Here is a 15869-nt window from a genome sequence, read left to right as displayed (position 1 = left end):
ATTTATTTTGTATTACTTTTGCATTAAGTGTGTATTTTTTAAATATTTACATAGTCAGTTTAACAAAGACTCTGTTTCATTCCTATATTTTTCATCGTCTAAAAATACCAATTGAACCAAAAATTATGACAGACAATGCAGCAACCCCTACACCACCAACAGGTATATAATGTACTCATATTTTTATATGATGTGTTTTTGACAAAAAACTCTAATTATATAAATCATAATAACGTATATTTTATTCGTGAAATACGTTTAAAAACAACATATAATCTTAACATAAACGTGATAAACGGGCGTATTCCCCGTTGTAGATTTCACTGTAAACTTAGTCGAACAAAGCAATTTTATTACTTTTGAATGTTTTAACTCTAATATATTTTTTTAATTTTCATATATTTTCTAGATAAAAGTAGGGATTACCTACCGACTGCTAAACATTAATTCGCTATATAATATATTACAACTAAGGCATCTGTTTGAAATATTTAGCGCATCTTTAAATATACTTAGTTGTATCTTTCTTGCAATTGTTTTACCCGGTATGTATTCTATGTAGTTTTTTAAATTGTTTTTATGAGTTCGGTCGAGTCTATAATTACTGGAATAATTGAGATCTTCCTAACATTTAGTTTTATGTCATATATAAATAGTGTTTGCTTTTTCTTTCATCATTATATTTATGTATTTTTTCATTTAAGATGTTTTCAAATAATGCAAGCACCTATAAAAATTAATTACTCATGCGTACAAAACCACTTTAAACTGCGTTGACATGAATCAAACCTCTGCTTTTATAGTCACAGAAGATTTCGTAGGGCTTAAGGGCTTCTGAGGTAATAATAAATATAGTTTGTATTTTCTGATATAATCAAGAATTTGAAACTAAATTATTATAATACTACCAGCAGACAAATGCAATGTCACAGTGTTATTGGGTGAATTCCGTCAAAATTAGCAGATCTAATAGAATCTGATCAGTGCGCTAAAATAAATAACATCTTGACTTTGAAAACATACAGGTATTTGTCACAGATTTTCAATTATGTAAACGACCTTATACAACCTGCAGAATAGAACATTTACAAGCATTCGTAAGCTATATTTACCATCCAAATGAATGCTTTAACCATGATACTTACGAATTTTAAACCATTATTAGATACATCTGCTTTACTTAAAAAAAAATATTTCTTAACATTTTTAAAAAATTTTTCGTGTTTTTAAAAAACCCACCCAATATTTTTGCTGATGAGGAGACTTTGTTTCCAAAAACTATGTTAAAATTATTGTCCGTGATTTAGTGTCTATCTCAATAAAACATCGTTTCCGAAACGATCGTACAATTTATTGATTTTGTTTTTGTTCCTCCTTATAAAACCGATTTATAATTTTTAATTTTAATTATAAGTTATCAATCATTTGTCTAAATATTAAAATAGCTTTCTTTTTTTTAAATTACGTTTTTTTATCAGTTTTTTTTTTTCATATTTTTCTAATATCGTAACTAATTTTTGTTTTTAATAACACAATAAGTCAAGACTCATCATTTTTATAACATAAGAACGTGTATTTCGGTTTAAACAAATTCTAATTTGGGATTTTTCTGAAACCGAATTATTTACAAATTGTTTTCGTTGCAAGAAACCGTAATAATAACTCTTTCTAGAGTGAGGGAGCATAAAATAAATTAGTTTAAACTGAAATATAGTTATAAAAAGGTGTTCAATATCCAGAAAATAGCTTCTCGTCGTATCCCTTCTGCTGAAATATCTGGTGGGGTGTTTGTCACGTACTTCTGCTTTTTTTCGGGAGGGGGGTACATTTTCGTGTTTTCATTTGTTCTTTTATTTTTTAAATTAAGGATGGGATATTTCTTTATAAAATATTTGATAAAAGAAACTCTTTCTCCTTTCAAATAGCGCTTATGCCGCATATAGATAGTACCTGCTTTATCTTTATATTCTATTGAACCGTTATATCAGAGTGTGTAGGAATAGCTCGCGTTACTTTAAAATTAATAAATTTTATATACCCAGTTTCTTACATAGAAATCTGGATGATAAAACAAGGTGGGCATAAAACTAAATTATTTAAACAGTTAAATAAAGCATTTTTCGCTGTCCTGATGCTTTTGAATCGTATAAAATTAACCAGAATATATTAATAAAGAAAATCCAAAACTATATTAATAATGTATAAAATGTATTATATAAAAAATAAAAAAATAAAAAAATGTATATATTTATAAATATTTTTAATCTTTATATATTTTTAATTTTAAATAAATAAGAATGTAAATATATCAAATACTAAATACAGAAGGGGTGATAAGTAGTCAAATGGAGTTATTCTAATTTTATAAATACTAGACTGGTAAATTAAAAAAGACTATCCATTTTGAATTTGGAAACAGATGAATCTCACATGTAAGGAATTCATTTTTATAGCATGAATATGTTAGCCAAATTAATTAAGAAGGGGAACTAGATCTTATATCAGTAATATTTTTCTTCTTAAAATAAGGGAGAGTAGTATTTGATTAACACTGTTGGGGAGCTAGGATTTAACATACTGTTTTGTTTTTAAATCCTGAAAATAGTGTTTCATGGTAAACAACTGATGATCCTTTAAATTAACATTAGGACTATAGTGATTTCGTGAGAGAAATTTCATCTAGTGATTGCAGATTATTAAATGACTTACTGACTAAATAGTTTTCTAGGGAATGATAAAAAATATAAACATTCAATAAGTTTTTTATAGAGTTTTAAAGGTTTAAAAAAAAGCCAATATATATATATATATATATATATATATATATGACTTTAATAATAGTACCGAATTATTGTTTTTTTTTATTTCATTACAGTGTATATCGTCTTAATAAAACTGACTGTAACATGTAAATCTCTATCAAATAATTATGAAAAAGTTAAACTGAAATGATCAACTGATTCTTGTAGCTTGTCCTCCGGATTATTGTAAAAATGGCGGCACTTGTTATATGGATGGACAAGAGATAAAATGCAAATGTACTAAGAACTGCATTGGCCCACGTTGCCGAGGTTGTAAGTATTTTTCTTTCTTTTATGAAACCACACGAAAGTATACAACCGTAGCATGAAACTTTACATTCATCACCCGAGATCACTGCTGTATTCGTGGCAATCCAACGATGCATTTTTATGGTTTTGGTAATAATATTTTCAGATATGATAGGATGTTTCTATCGCTCTGGGGATTTGTACACAACTGGCCAACTAGTAAATGGTCTGCTTCAAAAAACGAAAACCGATTTTGATAAAATGGAAATGGAATCATGTCGTCTTTCTCGTGCGACAATTTTATCGTTCCATAATGTACATAGTCGTGATAGAAAGAATATATTATACACCGCAACTTTTAAATGCTGCATAATCACATTGAAAAACCGTTTCTTGTCCAATCACCGAAGTTAAGGAACATTAAATCTGGTTCGTACTAGATGGATGACCATTTGGGAATTTTAGGCGATTTATGTGCTCTCCGCTTATTTCGGGATTGTTTCTAGCCGTCTTTACTCTCCACTTACCACTGGTATTTAATAAAGTTGACTCAGCAGAGATATGGTCGCGGATTGCATAACTCTTGTCATAAAAATTTTATAGCCTGTCAAATTTGAAGGAAGCTTATTTATACATCGAATATCCTGTACATAGATCAAGTAGTTTAATTAAAAAAAAAACAACATTTAATTTTGTGTCAAAACGACAAGGTATAATATTGTACAGTTATCTTGACAAAATTCTGAAGCGAATAAATCTATTATACATCGCAAACTTTTAAATACTGCATAATAATATTGATAGAACGTTCTTGTAAAATCACCGAAGTTAAAGAAAGTTGACACTGGCTCGTACCAGATGGTTGGCCATTTGGGAATTTTAGGCGATTTATTTCGGGGATGTTTCTAGCCGTCTTTAATCTCCACTTACCACTGGTATTTAACAAAGTTGACTCTGCAGAGATAAGATCGCGGATTGCTCGACCCTTTCCACAAAATTTCTACAGCTTGTAAAATTTGAAGTAAGCTTATTTATATACTGAAAATCATGTAGTTTAATTATTAAAAAGCAACATTTAATTTTATGACAAAACGACAAGGTATAGTCTTGTACAGCTTTCTTGACAAAAATCTGAAGAGAATTAAATGTAAATAATTTTAAAATTTGCAAGGTTATAGAAAACTATTCTTAATATTTGAAAACGAGAAGAAGAAACAACTCAAATTCGCTTAAAATCTGGGGGTAATTGCGCCAACTAAAAGAGTGTGGTTTATATGTGTATTTTTTTTTTTTTTTTTACACAGTGATCACCACTTATCAAGGCCCGGAAGCCACTCAGGGATAAGGGTTATTGCAAGTACATCACGTTAGTGAGGAGATTTTATGAAGTGTTTAATTAGGGGGGCGGTTCATTAGGAATTTGTTAACATTAGACTTGAAGACATCCAAGTTGTAGTCCGGAGGGAAGCAGGCAGACGGAACAGAGTTCCACAGGCGTGCAGTTCTAAGAAAGAAGCTTTGCTCATGAAATCCGCGTTTTGATTTAGGCACAGATATAGAGTGGGGGAAATTTTTCACAGTGGATTCAGCTAGACGGGTGATTTTCGTGAAAGTTTGGCGAGGGGGGACCAGGGATTGGAGTTCAGACGAGCACCTGCCATGAAAATAACGATAAAACAAGGATAGGCTCGCAACGTCTCTTCTGTGGGAGAGGGGTTGCAGGGTAGAGAAAAGGGCATCCCCCACTAAACCACGAAGTCTATTTTGTACTCTGTCAAGGCATGATAGACTGTTTTTGGCAGCTCCTGCCCAGATATGGCAACAGTATTCCATCCTTGGCCGTACTTGGTGTAGTTGCCAAACCTGCTCTTTTAGCTAATTGACCCAATTACCCCGGACTTGGCGGAATTATTCTAATACCACGGTACATAACACTTTTTTATGGTAAGAATATGTTTAATAAATTAGTACATTTTCTTATCTATAATACTTTTAATTAAAATAAATTCAATTTATAACTTTTTTCCTACATATTTCTTTTTATGATAATATTGTTTTCAATTGATAACCTTTTCCTAAATATAATAATTTTTAAGTTAATAGTATTTTAAATATAGGAATGTTTCGTATATATAATATTTTAATGGTAATAATATTTTTCATTTTAGTCTTTTTTTATTATATATAATACTTTTTATCGTAAATAAAACATTTTATTTTAGAACATTTTCTTATATATAATATCTTTTACAGCGATAATATTTTTTTAATTTTGTACTTTTTCTTATATACAATACTTTTTATGGTAATAATATCTTTTATGGTAATATTTTTTTTAATTTTGAACTTTTTCTCATATATAATATTTTATGGTAATAATATCTTTTTAATTTATAATTTTAACGTATACAATATGTTAATGGTAAAATATTTTAATTAAGAACATTTTCTTAAATACAATAAATTTATGGTAATTATATTTATTAAGAAACGTTTTTCATAATAAATACACCAAATACTATTTTTATTGTAATACTATTTTTTAATTGAGAATTTTTTTAATATATAATACTATTTATGGTTATAATATTATTTTGTATTTAGATTTTTTCTTATATATAATATACTAAACAGAATTTAATTTTATCAATTTAGACGTTTTTCTAATATGCAATACTTTTTATGGTAATATTATTGTTTTTAATTTAGAAATGTATTCATGTATAATGTATTTTATGATAAAATTAAGTCATAATTCAGATCTTTTTATTATATATAATACATTTTATAGTAATATTATTTTTTATTTTCGAAAATTTTCTTATATATAATACTTTTTTACGTAAATAATGTTTTAATTTTCTTATATATATTACAAGACGACTGCCTGTGTTCGTGTTGCATGCTATACATTATCTCAAATCTTATAATCCTAAACTTTATTAATAATTCTCTATATCCTAATATGTATTTTATACTGCATTCAGTCAGTTCTATTCATCTTCCCTTAAAACTAATAGATTACTCTACCTCCGAAGCTGATATAAAAACAGATACATTGCACATACCTTTGGAGATGGGCTTACCTTTCGATCGTTAACTTTAGCAAGCTGACCGTTTAAAAATCGGTAAACACTATAGATTTCTATGGTACGCGTGCATTATCGTATTTATTATTTATTGCTTAGATAAAATAGATTTACAGTAACCTATGTTAATTAGCAATCTCTATATCTCTCTTTATCTCTTTTATGGTATTAATATTTTTTAATTGGAACATATTCTTATACAGTCCTGGTCAAAATCATAAGACCGCTTAAGAAAATACGCGTTTACGCATATTATCGAAGCTTTAATCAAACAAATGGTTGAAAGCATTGCCAAAAGGGAAAATATGATGGAAAAAAATGAAATCTGCTTCCGTCGAAACCTTAACCCTAATCTAAGAATTATTTTTTTGCTGACCCCTCCCTGTAGAAAACTGATGATTTTAGGGTGAAGATAATAATGTTTTTGGCCAATTCTTCGATATTTGTCGGGTGAAGGTTGGAACTTTAAAATGATACCAATCACCTGAAAAATCTGTGACCCGTGTCGAAAGTTTTTGCGAGACATACAAACACACATACATACAAGCATACACACGTTTTCGCTTTTATATATAGAGATAATATATTTCATACATTATAAATAGAACTTCGGTGATTCTTTTTTTAGAGGGGTTATTTTACATACGTTCTTTTCAAGTTACCATCACGTTTCATGAAACTTTTTTGTATTTTATATTTTTACATGGAAGCATTCCACCCCATGTTAAGAATAGCTTTCGAAGTAGCAAAAATACATAAGTACCAAACTTTTTATAATTTTAAACGGGAATCAGTATGCTGACAACAAATAAGAAGCTGTTCGATTATTAGCAATATAATTTTTATTACTTTTTTACAAAAAAAACTACCGTGGGGGTAGTCGACCTGCCTAAGCACAAAATTATTTCATAGAAACTACAGTTGCGAAATTATTTATAAAAAATATCATTATCGTTTACCTATGTTATTTGTGACCTATTTGGTTTTAAAAAATAATAACATATTTTAATTGTCCGCAAATAAGTAGCTTTTCTGAATATTAAGCAATATAATTTGTATGACTATTTTTCACGCAAAAGTATTGGATGCATAACATTTTTCTTCATAACTAAAATTAGGGTTCAAGATTTTACCTAAAATTGGGTCAGTATATTATTGGTCAGGCTAGGGTGTCTGTTCCGAAAACCGTTCTTAACATGAGTATGTTGGCAGTTGGCTAACAACAACAAAAACCGTATTTTTCTTTACAAAGGGGATGCTAGTTAATTATAGACCAACTTTTTTAAGATAAATGTTTACTTTAGAGGCACCTTCGCCGTTTCTTTTTAAAATCACGAGTTTTATAAGTTATTTACTATGATTATTCAGAAAATCTCTTTGATATTTTGAGGATAAAGTAGTCCTGAACAAAGCTAACACTATCCGACCTGCACTGCCACCCACCAATGTCTTTGTTACAGTATTTTTGCGTATGGGATCCTGACAACGATTATCAAGGTATAAATTTATAGCAAAATTCTGGACAGTCAACCCCACTACCAAAATAAGATTTCTATTCTGAAGGCTGTTCTATATATGCAGAGGTTTAGGGGGTTTAATCAGAAAGTAATTCCAAACATGGAGAAGTTAGGGATTGGACAACAAAAACAAAACAACTGTAATTTTCTCTAAGAGCACGAAGGTTATGCTTCCACCGGGCAACGCTGGTTAACGAATCCTGCCAGTATATACAAACTTTTATGGAAACAAGCTGGGGTGCCCGGTATTGTCTGGATGTATGGAAGTGGTGCAGTAAGAAACCGTGGGGTGTAAAAGTTGTAATAGCGAGGGGGGAATATAAACAACTATAGGCAGTATGATAATACTAGATTTTTTTATTTAAAACTTTTTCTCGTGTATAGAACATTTTATGGTAATACTATTTTTATTTTATGCATATTATTTTATCGTATTTATTTTGAATATAGAAATGTTTCCTACATATACTACTTCTATTGCAATAATGTGTTTAAAATGTATAACTTTTTCTCATATAAAATACTTTTCTTAATTTTATTTTATTAATTTTTAAGTTATTACTAGTTTTTTTACTTTAGAATTTTTATTCCATACAATAATTGTTATCGTAATGATATTTTTAAATTTATTACTATTTTATACATAATACACTTTATGCTTATAATATTTTTTAAATAAAGGACTTTTTAAAATGTAATACGTTTATGGTAATAATAGTTTTTCTAATTTGACATTTTTGTTTAATATACTGTTTTTAAGCTAATAATTATTTAAAATTAAGGACTTTTAAAATATATATTCGCATTAATTGTAACAATATATTAAAACTTTAGGTGTTTTCTCATAAAATTCTTGTTAGAGCTACAATATTCAATTATGAGTTTTACTTCTATATAATACATTTTATGCTATTTATGTGTTTAGAATTTTTTTTACTTTTTTCTAAACATATCAGTTTTTTATATTTATAATATTTTAGAACTGATTCTTCTATATAATATCTTGTATTGTAAAAATAAACATTTTCTTAAATCAATAATTCTTTTTATTTAGAACTGTTTTTACGTATATATTACTTTTATGGTCATGGCTTTTTATGAGATAATTGGAGCAATATATAATACTTTTTTATGATTGGAACTGTTCTATATAGATATACATATATATATATGTGTGTGTGTATGTATGTGTGTGCGTGTGTGTGTAGTTAAGATAATGATACTATTTCTAAATTAAAACTTGTTCTCATATGTAATAATTTTTATGGTAATTATATTTGATAATTCAGAACTTTATCTTAAATACAATACATATATTTTTTACATTATAATGTTTGTTGTAATAATATTATTTTATTTATACTGTTTGTTATATCTTATATATTTTTCCCATAGGTTATATTTTTTATAGAAATAACTTTTTTACATTTGAACTTAAAAAAATATCAATGCTGTTTATAATAATATATTTTTCCATTGTGGATTATTTCTTAATATATTTTTGATAAAATATTTTCATATTTAGAACTAATACGTTTTGGCGCTATTACTATTATTTTAAATGTAGAACTTTAAGTAAATATAATATTTTTTATTGAAATAAAATTTTCAGAATTTGTTATATATTCTAATATATAATGTTTTTATGGTAACTATATTTTAATATTGTAATTTGTCTGCTTATATACATTAATTTTTGTGGTAATACCGTTAAAGAAAATGTAGAAAAGTTTCTTTAACATAATACGGTATATTTAAATAATATTTTATAACTAAATTTATTCCTTATATGTAAGATTTTTATTGTAATAATATTTGGATCTTTTCCTGGTATATAATACTTTTTATCTTAATAATTTTTTTCTTTATCATTATTTTATATATAAACGTGTTGATGGAATAAAAAATTCTTGCATTTTAAATTTTATTATATATCATAATTTTATGATATTTATCTATGTTTAATTAAGAACATTTTATAAAAAATACTAATTGTAGTAAATTATATTTTCAAAATTTAGAATGTGTTTTTTTATATAATAATTTATGAGGTAATAATATTTTCTATATTTCGAATTTTTTCTTCAGTATAACACGGTTTATAAATTTGTAATCATTTCTCTAATACATAATTTCTATGTTGATTGAGATTGTCGGACTGACTTCCTCATCTTGGTTGTTATTGTCACAACGTTTCGGCCGTTTTGCCCTCCGGCCTTCGTCAGGTGAACGGTTTGTTAGGAGTCTCGAACCCAACCCTTTATTATTATTACGGGGGTACCGTGTTCGGACTCCAGCTAGGCTTTGGGACATAGCTTTGGGTAACTGTAAACTTTGATACAACGTCTAGGACCACTCGGCCATATGTCACTAGGACATATGGCCGAGTGGTCCTAGACGTTGTATCAAAGTTTACAGTTACCCAAAGGTGCTGAGTTCAATCCTGAACGAAGGCAGTGAAAAAAATAACATTGAAAAACAGAGAATCAGCAACTATGTCCCAAAACCTAGCTGGAGTCCGAACACGGTGCCCCCGTAATAATAATAAAGGGTTGGGTTCGAGACTCCTAACAAACCGTTCACCTGACGAAAGCCGGAGGGCAAAACGGCCGAAACGTTGTGGCAATAACAACCAAGATGAGGAAGTCAGTCCGACAATCTCAATCAATGAAAACAACTCATCTCAAAAATACAGAAAATTACTATAATTTCTATGGTTTTGTATTTTTTTAATTACGCTTTGTTTATATATAACACGTGATGTGGTAATAATATTCTTGAATTTAAGAACTTTTGATTAGAATACATTTTGGTAATTATATATGGTAATTTATTTAACTTTTTCGCATTACATTTTTATAATAATAATATTTTTTAATGTATAACATTGTATTTTAATACTCTTTGCAGTAATAAAATTTTTCAATGTAGATATTTTTATATTTAACTTTTTATCGTAATAATATGTAGTTTAATTTAGATAAATTACATATATGTAATACTTTCTGATGATAATAATCTTTTAAAAATATAGATTAATCTCTTTTTCCCAGCGATCTTGGCAACATACTTGATGTACGTGTTCCATTTCAGATCAGGAATAAAGGTCAAGCCCAGACGCTTATCAAAACAGGGAGCTTCTTCTGGACGAGAGTAATCTATTTCAATTGATACCAGATAGGGATCAGAGCATTAATGGTGTAAAGATACGAGATTGGTTTTAGATTCATTAAAAGTACCCAGCCACCTCTTCCTGCTCTGTACCACGCGCTCAATACTAGAGGAGAGAGAATCAAATAGAACTTTCTCATTTACGGCCTTTGATGTTGCCATAGATGGTAGTGTCACCAGCATAGATTTAAGTATGTGTTTAGGGAGATAATTGATGTAGACCAGGAAGAGAGATGAGCCCAGTATGGACCCCTGAGGGACTCCAGCATTAATATTGTGGGGCTCTGATTTCTGCCAATCAACCTACACTTATAAGCCTATCAGAGAGAAATGACTTAATGGTTAAGAAAATATTTCCAGTTATACCGTAGCTGGAAATCTTGTGTAGTAGACCGTTATGCCATACCTTATCGAAGACCTTTGATATGTCTGGAAAGGAAGCCTTTGTCGAGAGATTCACTAATACTATGAAGCCTTTGTCGAGAGATTCACTAATCCTATGAGATATAACCGTTAGCACATCTGCTGTAGATCTGAGGTGGTTGACTACTTCTCTATTTAATATGGATTCTTTCAGCTTACTCATGACACACAGGAAACTTATTGGTCTGTACTAAGAGGGAGATGACTTATCACTTGAATTCTTAAATACAGGGCATACTTGTGAGGTTTTCCAGGGTGTTGGAAAATACTTCTCTTTAAGGCAACGCTTAAACAGTTTTGTAATTATGGGGGCAAGTTCTGGCTGAAGCTTTCAACACTATAATTGGAATGCCATCAGGGGCAGTTACTTTACTGGAATCAAGGTTCTTGATTAGCTTGGCGACATCACGCACAGATATTTGTATGTTGCATAGGGTGTTGTCTGTTGTAAGAGGAAATACAAGGAGTTGACGGCCTTCGTCGCATAGGGTAAAATTATCTGCAAGTTCCTGGCAAATAGTTTGGCCTTATCGGATGCTGACAAAATCACCTCAGATCCATTGATGATGGTTGGGATAGAACGCACGCTTCTGTTCAGGATCCTGTTTGCTATTTGCGAAAACTGGTGGGAACCAAGCCGCTGCTGACGGACTGAGCATATAGCTCTCTTGCATTTTTATTACTCTTTTACAGTGGTTGCTGGCAGTCCTGAAAGCGGCTTTAGTCTCAGTACATCTATTATGTTGGTAGCTATGGAAAAGTGATTTCTGTGCGCGATGGCAGCAGCATATTCTGGGGAGAACCATGGCGGGCTGTTAGGTTTTTGTTGGAATTTTTGGATAGTATGAATCCATCTATGCATGCAATTAACCATTCGGTCAATTCTGACTTTATAGAGGACACATCCTTTTTAAACATGGAATGCAGAGGTAGATCAGATATGCATGTACGGAATCTATCCCAGTCAACCATACAGTATCGATATATAGTACGGTGGAGGGGTACGTCTGAAGAATGATTACATTTCATTTTTATCTTAACTGATACACTGGAGTGGTCGAAGGACCCCAGGGGAGATAGAACGGAACATAGCTCAGAAGAAGTTGTGAGAAAAAGGACTAGAAGCTTGCATACTGACCGGTAGTATCGGACACACAGGTGGTTCGTGAACAATCTGAGTGAGGTCATAGACAATGGCAAAATTATGACAGAATGACAGAAACTCTCCTAATCATCTGTATTATTTGAGTGGGTCAGTCATTTCACATTATAGACATTGAAATCACCGCAGATGTGAATGTTAGCCGAAGGATGAGCAGACAGGGTGTGGCCAATTTTCTCAGATAAACTCTTAAATATAGTAACTCCGCTGTTGTGGGAGCGATAGAGGGTAAATATAAATGTAGTGATGTAAGCAAGTTACCGGTCTCGACCGAACGAGTCCCCTTTAGTGATTATATTGTTAAAGTATATGTCTAGAGCTAAATGGAAAATATTTTAAGGCGTTATTTCGAAGGTTGCAGGCCAGTCGAGTAAAGCGTTTCCGTTTTTATACTCCTTTTTGTCTTAACGTTACACGTTCATGCCAGCCAACCGCGTCTATTTATATAAGCTCTCACGGTACATACTGATATTTATACTTAAAGTGAGTTATTAATAATTTTTCTTATGGCTAGCACGAGTAATAACTATTATTATATGTTTTGTTATTTTTTAACGAAAATATGTCACAAATAAAAAGCATTGTGTTTTCCTAATTTCTCACACTCGTATTTTCATTAAAAAATATTTGTGCGTACTTTAAACACATATAGCTAATATTATTTTGTTTTTATTTTTACACGAAAATAGGTCACAAAATGAATTGTTTTTGCCTAATTTACCAATATTATTTCTTTTTAGGTATATATATATTGAAAAAATGTCAGCAAAAATATTTCTTTAAAAATTATTAAATTATTCTCTATCTGTTTCTGTTGTCTAACTTTTAAAATTTAAAAAGGTTTCCATTGTTTAAGATTATAAAGTTATATATATATATATATATATATATATATATATATATATATATATTGATTTTAAAATTAACAAAATTTTGTTAGTATTCTTTAAAAACATAATTATTTTGTATTAAAAGAAAACTTTCTGTTTCTATTATTTCTTTTTCTGCTTATTTAAAACCGAGACTTCCTGAAATGTCGTTTAATTGTTTACCTAGTAACGTACAGATGTCTACAGGAATTTAGTTTCTTTTAAGTGATAGAGGGTTCGAGAGTATTCTACCACGTAAACTCCAGTATTGCAAACCAAAACACCGACCCTAAACGATACCCTGATATATACCCTTCCTTCCAGATTAATACGCACGAGACAAGCACCCTACAACTACTAAATTTTGTTTTTCGTTTCTAGTATTTGTGCGTGGAAATCCTTACAATGATAACATTTCGGGCAAATTCTGTGACAACCGCACCATCACTTACAAAATATGGTGTCTATTCAGAAAGCCGTTTTAAACATAGGGGGTAGGGATGTCTTTTTTGAAAGTCGTCCTTTACGTGAGAAGGTTGGGGTTTGGGCAACAACAATAATTTCTACAGCCATACTTTAATTTTTAAGCAGAGTCCTTGCTACCATTGGGCAACGCCGGTTATCGGGTCCTGCTTATGTACAATGTTTTTTATAGCAATATGTTTAATTTACTTTCTTTAAAATTTCGATCTTTTTAATTATACGTAATATTTTTATGGTACTATTATTTTGTAAACTATAGAAATTTTTCGTAAATAAAATGTCTTTTCTTGGTAATATTTTTTTTTAATTTAGAACTGTTTGCAATATATAATACGTTTATGGTAATAATAATTTTTAATTTAGAACATTTTATAATAAAATATTTTTATAATAATAAAAAATTATTTTATGATAATATTTTTAAAATTTAAAACTTTTCTTAGATATCATTGTTTTTTAGTAATAATATTTTTATAAGTACATTTCTTAAATATAATACTTTTTATGGAAATAATATTTCTAAAATTTAGAGATTTTTCTCATATGAAATAATTTTATATTAATGTTGTGGGGGAATCGCCCTCCAAATAGACTAATCAATCGTCCATATAAACTTTGCTCATGGCGATCCCAGGAGGGATCAAATTTCTGAGGGACCCTTGCTAGCTCGATGAATTACCCCCACTTTTTATTTGTAACATTTCCGTTTTTTATATGCAATACATGTGTAAACGGGTTTCCGTTGTCCTGTTTTTCTTTTTGGCTCAAACGAGTCCCGTTTTCAACGATTTCTTGATTTCTTCCTTTTTTTTTCTTGCTTTTTTTTAAATATTTTTTAAGTGAAGATGTACCATTTTATTTCTAGATGACATCTGCAAAAAGACATTTCAATTGGTTATGTTATATTATTATTATTATTATTATTATTATTATTATTATTATTATTATTATTATTAGACGATACCACTTGTGCGCGTATGTTACGTGAGTTCTTATTAGTAATGATATGAGTCTTAGTGAGAGTTCTTGTCTTATTACATATGATGTTGTATCTTAGAGAGAGAGATGTTGTTGTAATGACATTTTATAACACAGACATATAATAACGATACAATTTACCTTTTTTATAGAAATCACAACACAAAGATGAGCTTTATCCAAAACACATGGTGAATTTATTTAATACGACCGGTCGGGATTTCCTCATTAAGAACTCAAAGTTTCACATCTTAGTTTCTGAAGTGTCGTCTCGCTTCAGACGTCCGCCTGTCTCTGTCTCCCCTGACTGTCTCTCCTGACTGTCTCTCTGACTGTCTCTCTGACTGTCTCTGACTGTCTCCACGACCAACTAACTCCCACCTACTATATTGAGAAATCCATGCATCCCGGCCACGTGAGCAAAATTCACGTGTTTCAACATGCGCGACTTTGCACGTTTTCGACATTGATTTCCCAATAACCTATTTTTCTTGTGTTGTTTCCACAAAGGAATTTAACCTACATATCTAATTTATTTAACCATATTTTATTATCCACATTCTTTTAACAATTGAATAGTTTATTTATTATTTATTTCATCCGAATTAACAATTTACTGGACATTCCATTTAAACCTATTGTTCTTTAAAACTTATGTCCAGGGTTCGATTTCTGCTTTCTCTTATTTCCATTTTAACTAATCTCTCTATTTTTATACTTACATGAACAAGGGACAGCCCTTATCATGTAACAGTTATATTCATTCTTGTAGGTTGTTCTCCTGGTCATTGCAAAAACGGCGGGGCGTGTATCCTGTATCGAGTACAAGACGTCTATATAGTACGATGTGTATGTTTATATGCATATTACGGCAACTTGTGTCAATATTGTAAGTATGAATATGAATACTTATAGTGTAAGAATCAAACAAGTTGTAGAATTTTAATTAAGTAATGGATTTTGATAAAAACTAGAATATAATATTATATTAACATTTTAACACGCACTCATCAGATGATTACCTTAAGAACATTTATAAAAAACACAATATTAAACAACTTACTATTCTTTGTAACTGCAAAAAAAACAGCAAAGTTTGTCGATTACAGAAACTATGTAAGTTTCCC

At 29.8% G+C, this 15869-nt stretch overlaps 1 protein-coding gene across 4 annotated transcripts in view; it reads left to right on the top strand.

Moving 5' to 3' along the window:
* The window catches only part of LOC145246170 (uncharacterized), a 73212-nt gene that overhangs the window by 32779 nt on the left and 24564 nt on the right, over window positions 1–15869 (top strand). For all 4 annotated transcript variants that reach the window (XM_080108040.1, XM_080108043.1, XM_080108042.1 and 1 more), the window contains one exon: window positions 15515–15631. In XM_080108040.1, the coding sequence (XP_079964166.1) occupies window positions 15515–15631 (117 nt within the window). The remainder of the gene's footprint in view (window positions 1–15514; window positions 15632–15869) is intronic.

The sequence above is a fragment of the Euprymna scolopes genome, chromosome 23 (assembly GCF_053919585.1).
Source record: "Euprymna scolopes isolate OS-2025 chromosome 23, ASM5391958v1, whole genome shotgun sequence".
NCBI lineage: Eukaryota > Metazoa > Mollusca > Cephalopoda > Sepiida > Sepiolidae > Euprymna > Euprymna scolopes.
This window is presented reverse-complemented; position numbering and strand designations above follow the sequence as displayed.